We start from the raw sequence: 22,431 nt of genomic DNA, 5'->3' as shown, positions 1-22,431 counted from the left end.
TTCATAAATAAATATCAAACATTTTATATCCTCCCTTTCCTCCAACCGTAAGGTTGTCCATGTTCACTTATATATACGTTGAGCGCAATATTTACATACAATCGTGTTTTATACAATGTTATGTACAACTCGAGTTTGGCTGCAAATATTAGAGAAATTATCAAAGGCTTTTTCGCCTAAATATTTGCCATATTTACGTACTTCCTGAGACTTCGTCCCCTTGTTTAAATTTCTAACCAATACATGACCAAAAGAAACGGGAAATCAGTCCTCCTAAAGCTAACAGCTAAACACCGAAATTAACTAATAAAGTATCGTAAGGTCTTAAATTTTAATAATAATAAAAAAACATCCTTCTCTTGTTCGGTTTTTTCGTTAATAGATACCTCCTCCCACCACCCCTCTCAGAACGAACGTACGTGGTGAATGTACTATGCCATTTCGTTTGTTTTCATTTGTTTTTTTTTGAGAAGTTTTTCCTGTTACACATTACTATCTGCTGCACCAAACTTTCTTCGCAAATAATCTTGAACTTCGTGAAGATGATAATCAAACGGAGCCATCCCGCCTTGATATGTAATCAATTTCTCTTCGATAATAACAAGACGTGCTGGAAACGCGCCATATAGTCGACTGGTTGAGTTTTCCATATTGTCAACAATGATGTGGCAGTTAAGACTGTGAAGAAAATCCGTGGCTTGTATACGTTCTTTCATGTTCGCGTGTTCATTAACACTGACATTATCCTGTGAAAGAATAGAATTTTGTTTGATAGCTACGTCACGGGACACATCCATACGACCCAAGCACAACAGCAGCCAGGAATAACCCAGTATTATTTTTTTTGGCAGTCGGCTATAATGGGAGTTTTAGCGTGAATTGAATTGGCAAATTTAAAACTGCTAAATTTAGCGCAGATTTAATTTGGCGAAAACCCAATAAAAGTATACTAATTCACAAACATCTGAATCAGTACGCAGCTCGTCCCCAGGGTTCTGCTACGCCTATGATGTACTGACAAGCCCTGGGGACGAGTTTAAATAAATGCGCTCTTTTTTATTCATATGTGCCTATATTACTTTCAGGTAAATAGTCAGGTAATTAAGCTCGTCCCCAGGGCATATTGTATATTTTCTAACATCGGACGGCGATAAGAACATGTTCGTTTCGCTGTCCCGGTTATAGAAAAGAGACAACAGTTGCTGGGGACGAGGTTGCCAGGTAATATTTACGCACATTGTTGTGTTAAATAAAAAAAATGGGAACAAAGTTGTGTGGCGTGGCAAAACGGCATAAAAGATATACTGGATTATTAGTGCTTAGCAACTGTTTGTTTTGCAGATTGAAATTTTGAAAGTATTTTAAAAATTGACAAATTAAAATCCAACAGATTTACATGTTTATATTCGTGCGTTTTTGTTTAGCTAAAAAAAATCACGGTTTGCGTTTTTGTACAAATTTCGAAACTTAAACATAATGACTTAATTTGGAAGTTGATCTCTGCAAAATCACGTGCTATTCTCAAACAATTACAAACCAGGTAGACACACAACAAAAGCAGCAGAAAACCAACGCCATTGACGAGCGAAAAAATATTGTTTGAGCTAACGATGAACTAGCATCGTCAGCACATCGCATGTCAACTTTATCGTTGAGAAACAAATATGCTTTAAAAGCCTGTTGGTTTAATTTCACAACCCAAATAATACTTACGTTCAATTCCCAACCTCCTTGTGGATGTGCTTCTTGTACATAAACAAAAAGAAAGTCTGCACATCTGGAATAAATTTTTGTCAATTCACTAAATTGTGTCAGACTTTCCATGATTTTTGGTCAGCTACACGAACCAAAATTTATAACTAATGGTCTTCCGGTATCACAGAAATCGAGTAATTTAACTTGCTTTCCTTCTTGATTATAAAGCACTGCATCTGGTGCATCAAGACCAAACTTTGCTTGTTTAAATCCATCCAAGTATAACTGATAGAGTACATTGAAGAACATTTGCGAAGAAAACAGATTCTTTCCCGCAAAGTAGGAACCGTTTTCAATTCCCGCCATTTTTGCCACGCAGTCCCCTAGAAATATCTTCAACCCAGGCACATAGCTTAAGATTTTTGCTATCATAAAGATGATTGAAAACAAAACTAGATGAAATTGGTAAATGACAAAATCTTTCAAGTTCAACGCCATCTTATGTAACTGTAGTGTTTCTTGCATGCACATCTGAAGCTTGCATGTTGTATCTTTTCTTTTTGGACAAACACTTTATATATGATTGCATCGCATAATTCACTTACATAAATCGAAAATTCTATCACGACAATAATCAAAATAATAAATTCTTTGTTTCGTGTTCTGGTGACACGAGTCCTTTGCGTAATTATTGCATCATCATTTCGGCATGGTTTTTTTCGCACGGAACGATGATGAAAATTGTACGTCGTTGAAAGAAAGACACTCGTAACTTGGCAACCTATACGACACTTGATGTCGACCTACGAAATCGAAGGGAAAAAAACGGCTGATTTTTATTAATACGGCAGTAAAGCGTAGTTCTTTTCACATCGTCCTAACAATATGAAATTGATTTCACCGTCATATGAGAATGGCTTATGTGAACAACGTGGAACATGTGTTGCGATATAGAATCTGAAAAAAACTACAAGTCATCAAGAGGGAGAACTGTGCGAGTCGAGAAATGTAGTACTTTAATGGGAGAAACTTTTGAGATTTTTTCGCTAAAGTTTCGCTAAACATTTTAAAGTCGTTCATTCGCAAAATTTATCTCGTTAAATTTTGCTCATTTTTCAATTTACAAAAAGTTTATCCACTAAATTCCGAAGTAGTTTAAGCTAATGATTTTCATTTTTTTTAGAAATTTGAATTAAGAGAGGAAAAAGACGTCAGTTTTATTCTGGAGAAAAAAGAATTATCTAAGCAATAATTTAGGCATCTGATTTCTTCCCGTTTCTCTTCAAAAACCGATGCTTTTCCGACGGTGTTTTGCCCCTAAACATGTCACGTATGATTTCATCTCTTTACGTGCTGTTTTATCTTTTTTAACTTTAATCTCATGCGGCAAGAATGAAGCAAGGATAAAGGGCGAAGTTGGTTCACATAAGCTGCATCAACAAGCTCCATCACTAGGAAGGGAAGAGATTGAAGCTTTTCCCTGTCAGAATGATGTCAACGATAAAAAATACAAAAGGAGTGGGATCCTTAACACAATAGAGCAACAGATGATGTATATTTCATGGAACGTCGCAAAATAAGAAAGCCGCTAAACCTTTCGAAACAAAATTTTCGCGAAGAATTAGTTTTATTTTTAAAGACTGATTGCATTTTACATGATTTCTGATGAGCAGTAGTTAGAGAGGTAGTTTAATTAATTAAGTCACAATCACAAAATTTAATTTAACGGGCAACTTTAAGGCTTTCAACAGTCCGCAAAATTAAATCCACGCAAACATAAGCTTCGCCAAATTAAACCCACTTTTCATATCTCAAAATTTTCCAAAATAAAACCACACAAAATTTACAGAAAATAGAGCTGCAAAAAGAAATTAATCACACCAGAGCAATGTCTCTTTTGTCACCCGCACACGCAAAAATTTATTTAAATTGAACGAAATTTAAGTATCGAAATAAGGTACCATTTTAAATAACAAAATGTAGAGACATCGAACTAAGACAATGTTATCTGGCATTTCCATAAAAAATCAACCGAAAATCATAGCGGTCACGTGCTGCGACACACGCACGCTTTTCGTGGTTAAGCCCGCAGTCAAACAACATATTGTTTCGTAAAAAATCAAAATATCAAACATTGTAGCGTGCCCTGTAGATAGACAGAAAAGGAAATGTTTTGGAAAGAGAAGTTCTGTATTGAACAATGATTTTAAAATAATAGCATGAAACACGTTCCAAAACTTCGTGTAAAACCTTCACTATAGAAACGTCGCAGCACCATGTTTAAATTCACCTCTGACGATATTCACCCAAAACATTTGGTATAAAATCCTGGCACGTGTGACCACAAGCAGTTTTTTTAAATCATATAATTTCACAGCTATTATAAAGTTATTTCATTGTTTGCACAGCATGCACGCATTTCGCCATCGTTTGTGATGCTTTACTAATACTATTAGTCATATAAAAGTCCTTCAATGTAGAAATATCAGCTTGCAAAACCGTACTTGCACCACCAGACAGTTTAATCTAAACAAGAAAAAAAATTACTATATTACAGTAGATCTATAATAAAAAAAACTTTAGCAAAAACCAATCAAACAAAGGGAGCACTCTTAGGGATGTGTATGTTTGTTCTTTCTGTTTCTTTTTGAGTCAAACTCTTATATGCAGGCATCACTCAAAGTATCACCCCATGCTGCTGCAAATCTTGCTCGTGAAAGGAAAATGAAGGAAAAGAAGTACAGTTAGCATCCATGTTGACTGACCTCGCTTAAAGCTGCTCCGAGTGAGAAGAAATTGGCGGGCTCAACATTTCCAAATCTTGTTAGGTTGGGCGAAACATCCATTAAACGTTGTCGCACTTCGGGTAAACTATCGTACGGTAACGTTTTTCCAGCGATCTATGAAAACAAAATAAAGAAAAGGGTAACCAGTTATTCGTATCGTTTTATTTTGTAAGCGTTTATTAACGAGGAAAGACTGTATTTAAATTTTCATTTGGTTTAACTCTAGTACGATTCTGCACTATACAGACACGTACAGTACTTTCTCGCGTGATGGTAACTTTATCGTGTCGTATAAATATTTACCTCTGATAATGCGCGAATAATTTTCCAATCATCTCGCGATAATCCTGGTGGGGTCAAAGCACGCCTGAAATACAAGATTAGATGACTTCAAAAGAAAGCTGTCTAGCTTCGAGCTCGTGATACGTCAATGCTATGAAATTATTAAAGCTGGTGACTTTTCTTTATCACAAAGACATGTTCGTGAGTTTTTGTAGCGTTACAGAACAAAACTTCATGCCAAATATCAAAACGCACAGTTAGGTATGTCGTCAAAATGCTATTTGTGAATCCACTTAAGAAAAACTCTATAAGTGTTCCAAAGGAAAACGTTATCACACACTATATTACACGCTAAATCGTCATTTCTTTAAAAAACATACTTCGTTTCCTGTGCACGACCTTCCATGTTAACATAAGTTGCAGTTTTTTCTGTGTATGCTGAACCAGGAAAGATGACATCGGCCATATTGGCACCATTATCTCCATGGTGACCTATTATATAACAACAACAGGTTGAAAACAAGTAGCAATGCAACACCAATCACGAAAGACAAACATTTCGTGTGACATACCTTGATATACAACCAAGCAATCTTTTGGTAAATTTGACCGCGAAATGTTTCCGCTGTCCTAAACATTAAATTTTTATATCAGGGTGCTATTTTTTCTTTTTTTAAGGAGAAATGTACTCTTCGATCAATTCTGACAACGCAAACCACACTTTTTGCGTAGGAAGCCATATTTTAACGCCCCCAATGTCATCAGTAACTTTAATGACCGTTATGTCAAACCTAGTTGATGTATGGCTCAATCCGAGGTTGACTTTCTAATTGTTACTTTGAACACTAGCTTGATTGTAACAAATATATGGAAATAAACATACAGCACCGAGAAGAAACAACAGCTTTGGTGAACCCAGATTTTCAACACCAGGTTTGTAGCCAATATCTAAAGCTGCAACTTGACTTGCTACCTGTCGAAAAAAATTTATATCGACTATGGATTATAACAAAAAAAAGTTAACCTGTTTCAAAGAGTTTCGTGACAAAAGCATAATTTTTAAATATGTATAAAGCTTCAAATATAAACTAAACAGCTTCTCAGCAGCACGAAATCTAGTCAAATGAAATCTTTTGAAAATACTTTTTTACTTACTACGGCAGCGTAATTATCCTTTAATTTAGGAGGATTACCTTGTGTAGTATATTCAACACTCTCCATTCACTGTCAACATTTCCTTGAGATTTCAGTTTGTTTGATATGTTTGCACACAACGCGTGGACGGCATTTCCATCCGCTGTGTTCAGGGGTTTGGAACCAACGATAATCACAGGTTTCTTGGCATCTTGCAGCACCTGGTAAAATAGATTGGAAGTGTTCGTTTTAAAAGTTTAAAGATTGTTTAAAAATGCAGAGCTTATAGAACTACTGCAAATGCTAACGTTGTTTTAACTTTCCTAAATCTGACTGTAGAAGCGTTATAAACTTCTGAACTTGTAAAAAACTGACAGCGGTAGGTTCTAGAACATTATGCAACCTTAGTGTGTATACAACATGCTGCACTTTCTTGCTGATCAAACTGGTCTTTCGCAATTGTTTTTTGTATCAGAACAAGAGATGGCGGCAGGCAAAATATGTCGACGTTTTGTAGAAAACATTTTACTTGGTAGCGGTGTTATGAGCTGGGATGTTAAACTGACAGATTTTGGACTCAGTAAAATATTACCTGAATATACGAACACTGATACTATAGACTCGACGTCATAAAGGGCTGGTACCTAGTGCAGGGGGTTCCACTCTTTTTTCGAATCAAAATTTGAAAAGATTTAAGGACTTTCGAGGAGATATTTGTGATTGAGTAGATTTGGAAAACAAATAAATTGCACTTGTAAGGAAAACACAGACTGACATCTCAATATTTTCTTACAAAAAATAACTAAGAAACTTTGCTTTAAATACAAACATAAAAAAGAAAGTAATGTTTGCAAGCCACAGCAACCACAAGTTGTGTTGATTCAAAATAAATAATATAAAAAATAGCATCTATAATATAATACCCGTATACGTCTGTCTGTCTGTCACGCAAAATGGTAGTTTAGCTGCGCAATAGCGAGAAGCACGCAATGCGGTATAAAAAGGACGGGCGAACCCGTGGATTTTCCACGGGCTAACTACTAGTATATAAAACATAACTAAATGCCAAAAAATGTTTGAGGAGATTTGAAAAGAAAACCTAAATGTAAAAAAAATTGCGGACATTGGAGGAGAATTGAGGAAACCCTTTGAATTTGAGGATATTTTAGAGGTTATGAGGAGGCATGGGAACCCTGTACTGGTATTTGTCGCCAGAACATTTTGTAGTTGGAAAGGCGCCCCCAAAAATTTATTTAAAGGCATTTTTAGAACGCATATTTTTAAATGATAACCTGCGTAGTACGCGTCTTTTGGGGGCAAATACATGGTACGTTTTGTCGTATACGATTTGAAGTACTAATAGCAATACTACGAAATCCCAACAATAAACACACGGAATACAAAATATTATTCAGTATTAATACCTTGCTATACGGGTGTTTCCCTTCTGCGATCTCTTGAAGTACTCCTACATTGTCACCAAGATGCTAAAAGATAAGTTTCATTACACCTTAAGCGAAAATAGCGATTTATTGAAGTGGCGTTTGTCGTAAGACGCGGTACTGTCCACAATATGTTCAGTCATCGAACGAATTTGCATTTGATTGCGTTGCACTGACGCACTATTTTTTATCAATCAGTTGTAATAACTATTGTCTTAAAACGTGCTGCTATGCGCAAGAACACATACCATCATTCACTAACAAGCCTTATTTCCGCAACTAAATCTATATTTCTTTCGAACCTCTTCGCCGAAATAATAAAAACGCTTACGTCGTAATCATAAGTGAGATCTGTTTTTGTGCCAACCATGGCAACATTAAGTTCATTATGCATCCACCTGAAAAAATATGTGCAGAAAATAAGGTCAAAAAGAAAGTATGAAAAATTTTGATATTTTATATGATCTATTTACTGAAATCCTAAGTTAACAGAAATACCATCTTACGCTTTTCTTATTCTTGAATTCACCAAAGGTGCTTCGTATCGAGGACATGTACCAACAAGCAGTAACGCATCTGCATCCTGTGAAAACACAAACGCAAAAATGAAGTGAGAAACAGGCGTAAAGAGATATTTTTCATCAGAAAAAAATCTTGTCAAGGTAATTTTCCTAAAAAAAATTCAACTTATTTTTTTATCATTGTTGTTTTTTACAAACTTTATTACGGTAATAATAGTAAAAATGCACTCGTCATGTTTGACCGACTTTTTTGTGCGTCATGCAAAAAAAGAAAGATATAGTACATATATATGCATTACATTTATAGGTATTTGTCCAAATATGAATTCAGGATTAATTTAACCTTAAATGGTCAATTTTCGCAACTTTCGCGAGATTTATTCATAATATTCAATAATAAATATGAGCGAAATTACTAAAAATGACTTATTCGCTAGAATTAACTTTGGGATATTTTTTAAAAAGACAAAAGAATTTTCACGTTTCAGTCTTTTTTATTCTATGGCGATTACTTTATTACGTTCTTCTGCCTTATGACATCTACACTTTTTGATTTACTTACTTTTTTGTGGTCGTTTATACGCTTTGGTAAAAAAAAAAAAAAAATCAGTTTGATACGTTTTTTGAAGTTGATAAAAATAATTGTCATCCCTTGTGATACTAGCAAGTTCAAATATAGGCTGCCTTAACTAAACAAGTCTGAAATAATTAAAATTTTAATAAAGTGCTAGTAGATTCGTACCTTCTCACACAATTAACTCGGTATTTCATATGAAAAGTTTCACTTTTTTATGCTAAAACATTTTAAATGACATACCTCAATCCCTGCTATAGTTGTGTTGAAAAGATAATTTGAACGAAGGTCAGTTCTGCAGAAACAAAATAAACGTAAATACAAAAAAGTGTTACAAATTTATTTTTAGTTGTGATTTATTCCATAGTGGCTATTATATGTTAATCACTAGATCTTAAGTGAATAAGAAACAACCTACCCTGCGCCACTGTTCGGGAATCCTTCTTCAGTGAACAAGTTATCACAGTTAAACTTATTGAACAAATCTTTTACAGCTATCAATGTTTCCGCATCTACCAGATCACCAGCTACAACAGCCATATCAGCACCCGAATTTGAATGCATGCGACTAGCTACTTCAACTAGTGCGTCTTCCCAACCACAAGCTTTTAAGTTTCCATCTTCGCCACGCACATACGGACTAGTTAAACGTTGTCTCTTAAGGCCGTCATAAGCAAATCTATAGCGAAGCATATAAACGTTTTCATCATCATCATCCATCATAATTAAGCAGTATAACAAAACATTGGTAGGAAACCAAAAAATTTGACTTAAGAATAAGTATAATAGCTAATAGTCTCATCCTAGCTATTTCTAACCTTGTTTTGTCCGATATCCATTCCTCATTGATATCCTGCAATAAACGTTTTTGTTGCGTTAAATACATATAAAGAATAACACATAATCAAATAAATAGGAAAGACTAATACCTCATTTACTCTTGGTAAAATTCTCATCACCTCTCCTCCTCGTGTACCAACAACAATGTTGCTTCCAACTGCATCAAGAACGTCTACTGATTCTGTCTTTCTAAAACAGTAATATCACAAGAATCGAGTAAAGTATACATGCAATCCAAGCATGCAATTCTAAGGTTTCTTTATGGAAACTACCATATGGTATTAAATCCAGTACCTTAGCTCCCATGGTCTTGATGTGAATGCATATGGTTTAGATGTAAGAGCACCTACTGGACACAAGTCTAAAAATTAAGAAATATTCGCATAAAGTTATTTGTGATCGAAACTATTAATAAGGTGAATTACTAACAATTTGTATATAAAGGTTTTTTGAATTTTTTACATGCTGAAATTATACATTTATAATTTTGATGTTCACCTGAACAAGGAAAAAATTTAAGTAAAAAATTTGCGAAATGTGTTCTTACCAATAATGTTTCCTGACAATTCTGATTTAAACATTTTTTCAACATATGTTCCGATTTGCAAATCACCTCCTCGTCCTGTTGTTCCCAAGTCTTCTACACCAGCCACTTCATTGCCAAATCTTCCCAAAGAAATATTAGTTAAGAGTGTGATTTTTATAAGGGTTCAGTGAAATTCCTTATTCTTTTAAAAATCTTTTCGAACTTATTAAAATCACCGTCTGTTCCGTTTTCATACCTAACTACTACAGCATTTTTAAAAAAGACATTCTCTGAAAAAAGCCCAGAAAAATTTTGAAAAAGATTTAACATTTTTCACACCTTACACAGCGTGTGCATTGGATACATCTGGTCATAATTGTTTTTACTAACGGACCAATATTTTTATCTTCAAATGCTCTAAAGGTAATACAGATTTATACAATTGTAAATAATATCAGTGCTAGTAAATATCTGAGAGTAACATACGATTTTCCTTGAAAATTGACATCAACAAATCGACTGCGATCATTTCCGAAGGCCATTGATTGATCTTGCAAATCACATTCACCCCCTTGATCACATATAGGACAATCTAATGGATGGTTTATTAAAATGAATTCCATGACTCCTTCTCTTGCTTTTCTTGTTATTGGTGAGTCTGTTTTAATTCTCCAGCCGTTCATAACTGGCATTGCACATGCCGCCACTGGCTATACCCAAAAAAGGAAAAATAAGAAGAAAAAAGAAACACAGATTTGACATTAAAAAATAAAACTTTCTACACATATACCTTTGGTGATTTTTCAACCTCCACCAGGCACATTCTACAGTTTCCAGCAATGGACAAACGATCATGATAGCAAAATCTTGGAATTTCAACTCCAACCATTTGACATGCATGCATAATGGTTGTACCAGGATCAACTAAAACTCTTTTGTCATCAACAAAAACCTCAATTTTTTGAGGCTTCTGATCAGCTGGGGTGGTTGCAGCATAGCGTTGAACTACAAATAAAAAGAAATTGAAATTAAATATATTTGTTTAACAAAGTAGGTAATTATTTAGAAAGACAACACAAAATAAGAACACATCCTTAAATATAAAATAAATTTCACAAAGTTGAAATCCATAATTATAGCACTACCAGCCTACAGTGAAAGTTAGGTTAAGGTCATACATCGTAAGCAAGTAATAAGCTTTGAAATTAATTTTTGACACTATTATTAATTAAAATGAAAAATTAAGATTGGAAAAATATGATAAAAAAAGTCTCAGATTTCTTAAATTTATAAAATTAAAAATTTTGATTAGGTTGCTAAAGAAATTAAATTTCAGGAAAAATTAACCTAACTTTGAGACAAAATTACACAACTTAGCTAACCTATACATCTGTGTATGTATATTGTGAAAGACAAAGAGTTTATATTTTTAGTGAATGACATATCAACCAATTCTTTTTTTAAAAAAATCTGGTTTTAATTAGTTTAATGGTTAAAATAAACATACCTGGAGGTCACAGTGATCGGCAATAATTTAAAATGGCCAATCAAGTTAATTTTTTATATGATCAAAAAAATTATTATCATTATAATGAGAAATATTGTAACTACTGTTTTAGACTTTATATGAATGCATCGTAAAATTGTGAGTCTTTAATAAGCTTTCGAACTAAGGACTCAAACTTAATTCGTTGTTCTACAGGCAAAGTCGATAGTACCTTATGGTCAGTCGGTTGGCGACATAAAAATAATTTTATTGAGAATGTATGGTCGATAACAACAAAAATATAGTAAAAAATAACAATGAAGGAGGGTGTTACGACAACCATTCTTTTCTATGTATTCTTGCATAACGCATGCAGTTTATATTGTTTAGTTTTAAAGGAAAAATAATAATAATTTGTCTCACTAAAAAAATGGAACTAGTTCTTAAGGTAAAAAGATAAAAATACTTGCATGCTCAAAAACTTGTTTTTAAAAGTTATGCAGCAAGAATTATTCTTGTGCTGTTTCGAAAGTTGCACATTATAATAATCATAAAAAAGGAGGGTGTTACGACAATCTTACAACAGTCTTGTTTTTCACTTGTATTATAACTATTTTATCGAAAGTAGCTAATTTTTGTTACAAATCACATAAAAATTTAAACTTCTGTTTAACTACGTAACTATTTTTATGATTACAAAATTAGCGCATCACGCATTTTAGTTTTATCGCAACAAATAACCATGAACAAAGAATCAACTTCAAGTGGCCTTAAAAATGATGGTCCTAAAGTAACGTTTTGATTCACCTTGTTTAGTATAACTGTAGATTGACATTCAACCCACAAAAAATTAAGTTGGAGTTGCCTTATGAGACAAATGATATTAAAAGTAAAAAATTTCATGCAAAAAAACACACAAATTTCGCCAAAAAACAATGTAGATAAATTGGCATCTACGGTTTTTAAGATGTAAAACATTATATACAAGATTCATTTTGCCATGGTTTTAATAATAGTGCCAAATTAAAAAAAAGTGTAAAAGTAATGCTTGCAGAAAATTTGGTTAAATATATCTAAGTCTAATACACAAGCTCATGGAACCATTGTTTAAATAATTCTTTCTTTTGTTACAAAGCTCTTTTTCACGCCACTTTAATAAAAACTTTTGCTTTAGTCATCTTATACCTAATTTTTACATTTTTTCAATTCTAGTCTCAGTTCAGTTTTGTTTTAATACATTTCTATTCCATTCTTTGGTACAATGCTCTCTTATTGAAAAAAACTTTTCTTTTGGATTTAGTAAGCTGGCCATTATTCACACTTACTTTTATATACAAGTTTGAGAGTGAAAAACAGTGGTGTACATAGATGGGTACCTAATCCAAACTGTTAGTGCAGACTGATCGATATCCGAAAGTGGATATATCAATTATATCCAAATGTAGATATACAGTACCGTCTAAATGTAACTTTACATATGCGCAAGTTTCACAACGTCGTGTAACGATCTCATGTCTACATAAAGAACTTTTGCATATCTTTTGTTTATATGGAGCTAAATGAAAATTTAGCTTGTGTTAATTGCGGTGACTTCAGTATACCATCTAGCTGTCCTGTAGAATGATAGATACCACTCTGGCTCTGGCCTAGTACTGTACCTCAAATAAGGTTAAGAAAAAGGCACTTCTGATTCAGTCAATAGGTAGCCTTGTTGAATTATATCTGCTTAGAGCATTGTCCCAGTTGCCCCAGGTCAACATGCATCTGTTTTGCCTCGCATGCCATAAAGAACTAAGGTTGTTGGAGATTAAATCCCCTCAGATTTGAAGCTCTTGTTCAACAGGTTCTGACAGCAACACTATGGCACCTAAAAATAAGCAACCTCTTCAAAAAGGCACTAAAGCACCAGCAACCGACACGCCCAGTGAACAACCATGCTGTTCATCCACACCACAGTCTGGTAAGCAGTGTTTTGTCACTCCTGTGCTCGAAACAGAGCCTCACATGCGCGCAGCTGAGCAGTGGGCCTCTATGGGCAAGGAAGCACTTCTCCTGGCCAAAAATTTGTGTCGTAATATGGATTTTATATATGTCAAGTATTATGACTTTGTGTTTATTTTGGCTATAGACTATTATTTGCTTTCTATAGCTATTGTAAAGTTTTACGTGTATCCAGGCTCCTTTGTATGTATGTATGTATGTATGTTGTTGACGCATATAAGCCAATACTCTTAATGACTGACTTTTGAAGTGAAAGAGAAACAAATATCCTTCATGCATGAGAATAAATTATTAAATAAGTATATAATTAATAAACTAAATAATTAATCATTAAATAAAAAGTGATAGGTACCTGTACAATTAGTTGTGAAATGTGCCTCGTGAATAGAGGATATGAATGTAATTCATGCATGAAGAGATCTGGGTCATGCCTTGGAAATCATTCACAATATTATGATCCATGAGAATATAAGCTTGTGAGGGGCAACCAAAACGTGCATACTCTTAGGAAATTACCCTCTTTGCCTTGGGCAAGCATTTTAGTGTGATTACCTTGTTATGATTACTAGCAGCATGTATTATCTGTCCTGCCTTACTCAATTATTTTCTTACCTGGTATCCCGATCCATTTCCTAAACTTACAAATTGCATTCCATGCATATGATGTATACCAAAAATGTGCCATAATACAATATTCTCGATTAATAAGTGTGTTTTTACTGAGTAACCAAGACAATTAAATACACATGAACCTAATTGCTTTCTATTGTTATCATCATCCGCCAGTCGTAACAATAAAATTTGATAAATCTTTTTGTTCTTACATGTAACATGCATGCTATCGTTAAAAAGTGTTAATGAGATTGTTTTTTAATAAAACAGTGTTTTCAAAATTTGAAGCTCTTTTGCCTTGACTTTTGTTAAAAATAGTAGTTTCGAATACTAGTTTCGGTTGATCAAATTAAACTTACTTGACGAAGATTCAAAAAGATAAAGCAATTTGCCATTTTCGTCAATCCCAAGTTTTATTAATTTTTGTTGCGTTGCATTTTTGTTGCATCACCGTAGATCGTTTAAAAATGATGGAAACAGCACCGTAGAAAGCGAAAATATCGCCGTAGATGGTTTAAAAATCATGAAAACGGGATCTTAGAAATGATCCTTTCAATTCGTATAAAATATAAAACGATGGTGGAGACAGTCCCTAAATAAAATACAACATTTAGGTTTATGTAAAAACAATAAAATGAAAGCAAAACACGAGATTTTATCAAAGTATCATAATAAATCACATGTAAAAACAAAAGATAATATGTTGCCGTTCATGAGTAGAAACAATAAAAACATAAAGCTTTGTTTAATTTTTATATTTTTTTCCCATTGATCCCTTGATGGCTATACCAATTAAATACAACAATGAATTACTCAAAGTTTACATGAGCCAATTAAAGTTCACATGTAACACATGAACTTTATTGTTTTCAACATGCAAAATAGCTCACATGTATTTAACAGTAGGTTAACAATAACAACAAAAGTTCTGACGCTACCAAAGGTTCTTGTGACGGTGATAAATATTGTGCACATGTAAAGTTACATTTAAACGGTACTGTAATTCTAGATTTCGTGAAAAAAGCATATTTAACTTTTTTTTTCTGACAAATTCCTCTAATATAATCTCTTAAGCTGGCTAAAAATCGTTACAAATATATCACCAAAAAGGATATTATCAAACGCTTTATTTTCAGTTTTTCGCGTGTTTGTAGCTTGTTTCAATCAAACAGAAATTAATTTGCAAGTTGGTTAACAGCGAGCTTTACTTGTATTTCAGACAAATAAGATTCGTTCCGTGGTTTCAGACTATCTATACTTTTCTGAAAGCCAAGAGTTTTTTCTTTAACATATATAATGTAGGATTCGTATTAGGTACGCTTTTTTTGCTTATACGCTTTTAGAAAATTAAGTATAACAGATTTGTAATATCAAACCACCATGAACACCCAACTATTTTCCTGTTTTTTCCCTGATTATGTTTTATCCTGTTTTGCCCATTATTTCCTGATCGATGGATGTCAGGTTAGCTGCTTGCGTTGCTGCGCTTATTGCGAGGGAGCCTGAGTTTAACATCAGAATTATATCCAGAAGTGGATATATTCAAAACATACCAAGTTTTGAATATCGATTAGACTGTAATGCTTGTTGTTATATGGGTATTTCAATGAAATACAGAACTAATTAAAGATGGGCCACTCATCCCAACAAATTTAAAGTGAAAACAAAATCATGAGTCCCATGTTAATAGTTTGACTTTGCTGTCCAAGCTGATAAAAAAATTGGCACTTTTTTAAACATCAGGCTGTTCTGCCCAATCTATGGACACTTCCAATCTTTGGACATAAAAATGCCCAGTCTTAAGACTGGCCGGCCGGTTAATTTAGCAAGGCGTAACAAGATTGGGCAGGAAACCGTTAGGCCCATTTTTAGATGCCTTTTAAATTTTAAAGAAGGGATGATAAACAAAAAACGAAAAACAAAAAACTTAAATTGACCAGGCCAGTTTTTGGGCGAAGTTAAAATCGTAGCAGCTAGCTAGCTATAGCTAGCACGTAATATACATTTGGCATTTATATACAGCTCGTAGCAACCAATTTTTTTTAAAAAAAGGTTTATTTATAAAGAATCAGATAAATCGTTAGCTGTTAACGTCATTTTGAATGAGAAGCTTAGCTAGCTAGCTAGGTAGCTAGCGATAGTCAGCCATTATGGTTGAATAGTTTCAATTTTTTTTATACACATTTATATATGGTATAATTTTTTCACCTTTTGATTTGCCAAGAAAATTTAAAGTTCCTTTTAAGAGGTACAGTCTAAAATTTTCACTGTTCTCTTTGTTTTCCACAATTGTTTTAAGATTGGAGATGTATGTCGATAGATTGGGCAGTCCAGTCTTAAGACTGGCTACCCATTTGTCACTGTCAGAAGATTGGCCTGGCCAGTCTTAAGACAGGGCACGTTCCAAGATTGGGCAGAACAAAGCTATCTTTTGTTTAAAATGAGCCTAATGTCCTACACTTATAGTTGAGCCAGCATTTAATGCTGGATCAAAGGACATAGGCGTTGGACTAAGATGTCTGTCGACCCATGTTGTCCGATATTTTGAACTGTGGAAAAAAGACAATATGGGCAGCCCTCTGACAATATGGGTAAACCGACAATTTAGTGCAGCGCGGTTGTTGTGTGTGGATCGTGGGTATTGAGGATATCTAGCTAGCTATATTTTCCTCAGTTTGTTTATATAAGTTTGTTATTTTACTTTGTTTTTTTTTATCCTTTTCAGGGATAATTTAGATTTGAGTTTTTAATGGAGAATCTTTTGCCTAAAAATGATCTGGGAGAACATAAAAAACAGTTCCAGGCCTGGTTGGAGGTGGAAGCGTGCAAAAAGAACTCCACAATAATGTCCCAAGAGACCTATCACAACATTGTTTTATAATTGAAAAAACAAAAGAGCGATGTATCAGAAAGTACTGTAAGGCGTATCAGACGAAACAAGCATGTTTTGATGAGTTACCCTACACTTGGGTTGGTGGATATTTTATGTGTTCCAAGCACTACAGTTGATGTAAGTCATTTTTTTCTCCTTTATAGTTTAATTATACTGCATTTTATTACACATTCATGTACCTAGGTATATATTATATATATACTTTTTATACTTTTTATGGTGTTTGAATTTTTTTCATTTTCCATTGTGAACAATGCTTAGCTATTTGTCATCTCTAAAGGCCAAAATATGAACAACAAATAGCAGAAGAGTAAAGATGCATGTTAGTTAATACCCATGGATTGTTTCTTTGGCAAGTTCAGTTTTGGCATGACCTCTAAATTATGTTTCAGTTACTGTGGTAAACTGAGATGGTTTTTATATTTTCTTTTTTTATTGTTATTCCTGTATATATACCATAATTCTTAGATAATAAAATCAAGATTCATAGACTGGAAACTTAAACTAGCAAAATGTAAGTTTAGTTTCATATATGTCTATTAACTTTGACTTTCGATTCAGTCATCTAATTGGTAGGATGTCCTGTTAACAGGATAATGCAAGTGTGAAACCTGTCTGAATCAATTCTGTTCTTTATAATGGCTATATACAGTAGATGTTTTTGTAAGTATGTATATATATATAATCGTTGATTTGACACAATATTTATATATATCTAAATGCTTTTTTCAGTGCAACGCAACTCTGGGAAATTTTAAGAGGGTATGCACAGGAAACAAGATGTTTGACATAATTGAAAGAATCCATAGCAAGGAACTCATCCATTGTGGTTCAAGAAAAACTTTTGAACAGGTATTAACGCCTATAACTATTTTTGACCTTACGGGAAAGTGTAATTAGGAAATCAAACATAAACGTAAGATAACAATGAAACATTGTCAGTTAATAAAGTTGTTAAATTATAAAAAAGTAAATATGTTTAAAAAAAACAAGTTATTAACGGTAATTGATTGATATTAATAGCCTGTCAAATCCTAATCAGATGCTGTATACTTCCTTAACATGTTTCAGATTAGTAGAACATACAGCAACATTCCAAGATGGGGCTGTGGAGTGTTACACAAGGCATTGTGCCTTAAAATCTGTCCAACTGAAAAAGGCTCCTCTGAAGCCCATTATCTCAACTGGTTTTCTTCAAAGAATTCAGGTAACATTGTAGAAAAACTGTCTTAGTTGTATCTAATTACTTTTACAAATAATGCTCAAATAGAAGTTTTTGATATAAATTGGTACCATAGTTACTGTTCCCTATATATTGGCTTAAATTTCAGATTGACTTGATTGATATACAATCAAAACCTGATGGAATTTACAAATATATTGGTCACATAGTTGACCATTTTTCGAAATTCTGTGTGCTCTTCCCCCTGGGTAGAAGAACAGCTGAAGAAACATCCGAAAGATTTAAAGATAGGTTTTTGAGTGTGTTTGGACTGCCAAAAATCATACACTCAGACAATGGGAGAGAATTTGTTAATGGTGTCATGGAACATGTCGCTGCATCCTGGCCAGGAAAAACAACATTCGTTCATGGTGCTCCTGGTCATTCCCAGTCCCAAGGTTTCTATTGTGTTAGGTGTTTTATGTATTGTACACATATTATTTTTTCTTACATTGTTGGTAGATAAAGTTTAGGCATAAGTAATGGTTCTGCAATATTTTAAACTCAGCATAAGCGTAAGTACAATTCAATGACCAAAAAGAAAAAAACATATATTTTCTAATACAGCTAAAGGCTGTGGTAAATTTTACTGGGTTCTTATCTGTGTGTAAGGAATACTGTTTTTTCAGGTTTAGTTGAGCAGGGAAACGCAACAATCCAGACCATGATAAGTGCCAAAGAGATGGATACAAAGACTTCCTGCTGGTCTAAATGGCTTCCTGAAATACAGTGTAAGTGCACGCTTGTGACATAAACAAACTGTATTACCCAGTTATGTCAATGTGAGGAAATGAATTTAAATAGAATTATCCTGACTTTGGCTGCTTTAGTTGCTTCATTGATTTTTAAACCAGTATCTTGCATGAATCCTTGCTAAAATCTAGAAAAACTGGTAAACATATGGAATGTTAGTCCTATATTTATATTTAGTTGTTTTGAACTCTACGGTTGTTAGCAGCATTAAAAAGACACCGTTCGAAGTTGTTTTTGGACAAAAACCAAACGGTTTGGATCAACTGGATCTTGCAACAGACTGGGTAGAAGAAGAAGATGTTTCAGAACTTATCGAAAACGATTAAACAGTCAATTTTTCTGCAGATCAACCTAATCCACATAGTGAAACACCATTTGAAACGAATACCCTAAAAGATCAACTGTACGGGAGAAAGTTGCTGCTGAGATTGCTAGGAATGCAACTATGATGACAAAAAATATTCTAACGGAAAACGAGTCAAAACCATCGACTTCACGCAAGGAGATAACATTAACAATTATTTATTAAATGTTCTTTGACTTATGTTATATTCATGTATTTGTTAAAAAAATTCGGCAAGAATACAGTCTTTTTCAGGAATATTTGAGTAGGTGTGCGATGATTCGCACATGTAAATCAAGTAACTTGTGCGATGTAAAACGCACGTGCAAAGAATGTTACGCCTGCAATACGGGCTCCAAGGTTATTTTTGTTGCGCATTTATTTTGCAGCAGAAAAGTGGGGGACGTTTTAAATTGTGAACCCCAAACAAGATGATCGAGTGTCTACTGGTATAGCCACTCTCTCAATCTTAACTTCCTTTTCTACATGTCCGAAATAGTATGCATACTGTCATTTTTATATTTATTGTTTATTTTTCAGGTCATCACAAGCAAATATAGGCAAAAATATGCTTTGTTTTTAAATTAAAAAGAATCTTTATCCACGTGGCTTAAATAAAACTTCAAAACTCATTGAGAAAGTTCGGCTACACTTCAACAAAATTCTTACAGAAAAAAATTTATGCTGCCCGTGGGTTTCGTTTTTACAGGCATAAAGAAAAAATCCATTAAAAATGGACCTGTTATGGTGTCCAATTATTTTGTCAAATGAAGAAATTATCTACAATTAAATCCATGATAAAATGTCTATTCCTCCTGTAAGTGCAGTTTTGCAGACTTGCTTCATCCGTGCTCCGTCGGCGTTCACCTCCACATTAGTTAAGAACCACATGGCTGGATTTCTTGTGTAAGACCTGGTTACCAACGACGAAGGGGCCAGGCGAAAGAGGTTTATGTCTACGTAGTTCTTCTAACTAAGTCCGGGGTCGGTGAATTAGCTAGGATCGTCAGGTTGGCTATGAATAGGCTTGTTTGTGGATTAGAAGAACCAGAACTATTTAATAATTTCTGAAGTCTAAAAGTGTCCACAAGACTGAAATCTATCGGACGTTTTGTCTGACGACTCTCCAAAAATTATTTTGAGGGCTGTCATTGCACGCTACAAAATGGATTTTATAGGTTGATTTTGAAAACTCAATATTTATTTTTCAGGCGTGCGATTAATCACATGCGTGAAACGATTTAGGTGTGTGCCAAGGCGTGCAGGTGTGATGGCACGCCTCTCCTGAAAAAGACTGAGAATACTTACTGTCTTTGTCATTTGTTATCTTTTCTTTTGGAGAATGTGGATATTTAATGTTTTTAAGTCAAGTCTGATATGCAGGTTTTCAAAGTTTCGAAGTTCAGCAGACACCCCAACCCATATGATCCAAGAAGGTTCAGGAAAACGTAGGTAGAGGTTATATGCCTGCCCATGTTGTCTGAGATAGTTTAGGACAATATGGGCAAAGGTTATATGCCTGCCCATGTTGTCCAAAAAGGTTTAGGACAATATGGGTAAAGGTTTTATGCCTGCCCATGTTGTTTAAAAAGGCTTAGGACAATATAGGTAGACGTTATAGTACAGTCCAGATGTAAGCGTACGCGTACGCTCAACTTGCAAAAATAATTGCTTTCATTAAAAAACACAATAGGATAGTGAGTTCCTTTCAAATTGCGCGAAAATAATTGCTTCGTGTTAAAAACAAAAGCATAGCAAGAAACATTGTTTATAAAACAATACTCTGCACGAAAATAAATTAAACGCAAAAGCCATTGAATTTTTATTTTTTTTAACAACGACAGAGTTGACAACATTTTAAATACTTAAAACACTATCTAACGAAGCTTTCCTATCGCCGTTCTTCGTTCTTAAACTTTTAAAAAAAACATTTCTATCGCCACTTTTCGTTTATAACTTAAAATGCGATCTCAAAAAACATTTCTATCGCCGCTTTTCGTTTATAAACTTTTAAAATTCGATCTAAAAAACATTTCTATCGCCGCTTTTCGTTTATAAACTTTTAAAATGCGATCTAAAAAAACATTTCTATCGCTGTTTTTCGTCTTTAAACTTTAAAAATGCAATCTAAAAAAACATTTCTAATTTGAAAAGGCGATCTAAAAAACATTTTTATCGCCGTTTTTCGTTCTTAAACTTCTAAAACACGATCTAAAAAAGCTTTTCTATCAAAATGAAAGTTTCAATCTTTGTTAAAATATAATAATTTCTATCGCTTAAAAGCTTTATTTAACCCACGCAACCAACAATGCCTTCTCGCTAGTTTATTTAGTTTCCACGTCAAACTTTTGTTTAATAAAAATATTAAACAATGGCTCTTCGTGTCACATTGATAGAGTTGATAACATTTGCAATTATGCTATTGGGAATAGTTATGTTAACACTATTTAACAATAGTTACGCGCAGTTATAATAAGCTATTTTTTCTTCGATAATCTTTTGTTTATTACGCGCAAGTTAATGACTTACAGGACTCGCAAGATAATTAATAAGAACAAAAGACAAACAACTACCGCCTCCGAGAAAAAGGTGTGAAACTTGAGCATACGCGTACGCTTACATCTGGACTGTACTGTATATGCCTGCCCATGTTGTCCGAGATAGTTTAAGACAATATGGGGAGAGGTTATATGCCTGCCCATGTTGTCCGAGATAGTTTAGGACAATATGGGTAGAGGTTATATGCGTGCCCATGTTGTCCAAAAAGGTTTAGGACAATATGGGTAAAGGTTTTATGCCTGCCCATGTTGTCCAAAAAGGTTTAGATGAGGACATGACTTGCGTTACCTTGTAAATTTTGTTGAAAGGTCTTACCCAGGGTGTCAACAATCCGCATTAGCAAAAGATTAATTTTCTGAAAAATAATCAAGCGATAAGTGTATTTTAGTTATCCCGACAATATGGGTTGGATTCAGAAAATATGGGTTGTTGCCGTTCTTCGGACAACATGGGTCGGCCAGACAATATGTGTCGGAACACTGAGACCTATAAGCTACATTATATATATAAAATTAAGTGAGACTTTACACTGTCCTCAGAAAATTAAAAAAAACTGTAATTACCAGTTTTGTTAGTGTTTAATAGTATACGTGCATTGTGTTTAGCAACAGATATGCCACCACGGATCATCTTATAGTAATAAGAAACCTCCAGGTCTAGAAAAGACCTTTTCCGCTTGTTGTTTACTGTTCTTCCTGCAACTTATAACTAGAATTCTCAATTTATTTTCTGTGTTGCCCGTATGCAAATCATTCGTATTTA

General features: G+C 33.9%; 2 protein-coding genes across 2 annotated transcripts; both read right to left on the bottom strand.

Annotated features, from left to right (window-relative positions):
* Positions 1-1,833: 1,833 nt before the first annotated feature.
* On the bottom strand, positions 1,834-2,193 carry LOC130621244 (type I iodothyronine deiodinase-like). Its single transcript, XM_057436554.1, has one exon. The coding sequence runs from the start codon at positions 2,191-2,193 to the stop codon at positions 1,834-1,836; it is 360 nt and encodes a 119-aa protein (XP_057292537.1).
* Positions 2,194-3,866: 1,673 nt separating this feature from the next.
* LOC130622489 (NADH-ubiquinone oxidoreductase 75 kDa subunit, mitochondrial-like) lies at positions 3,867-22,406 on the bottom strand. The gene is made up of 20 exons (XM_057437944.1): positions 22,233-22,406; positions 10,591-10,805; positions 10,287-10,510; positions 10,140-10,217; positions 9,822-9,940; positions 9,569-9,635; positions 9,364-9,463; positions 9,253-9,287; positions 8,853-9,113; positions 8,678-8,729; positions 7,846-7,922; positions 7,671-7,737; positions 7,322-7,384; positions 5,957-6,118; positions 5,647-5,736; positions 5,336-5,393; positions 5,144-5,255; positions 4,785-4,848; positions 4,461-4,595; positions 3,867-4,221 (listed from the first exon to the last, which is right to left on the bottom strand). Exons 1-20 carry the CDS (start codon positions 22,297-22,299, stop codon positions 4,084-4,086), a joined length of 2,184 nt encoding a protein of 727 aa, XP_057293927.1. The 5' UTR covers positions 22,300-22,406; the 3' UTR covers positions 3,867-4,083.
* Between the last annotated feature and the right edge of the window lie 25 nt (positions 22,407-22,431).

This window comes from Hydractinia symbiolongicarpus, chromosome 12, assembly GCF_029227915.1.
Source record: "Hydractinia symbiolongicarpus strain clone_291-10 chromosome 12, HSymV2.1, whole genome shotgun sequence".
Taxonomy (NCBI): Eukaryota; Metazoa; Cnidaria; class Hydrozoa; order Anthoathecata; family Hydractiniidae; genus Hydractinia; species Hydractinia symbiolongicarpus.
The sequence above is the reverse complement of the archived record's forward strand: the minus strand, read 5'-3'. Positions and strand labels throughout refer to the sequence as shown.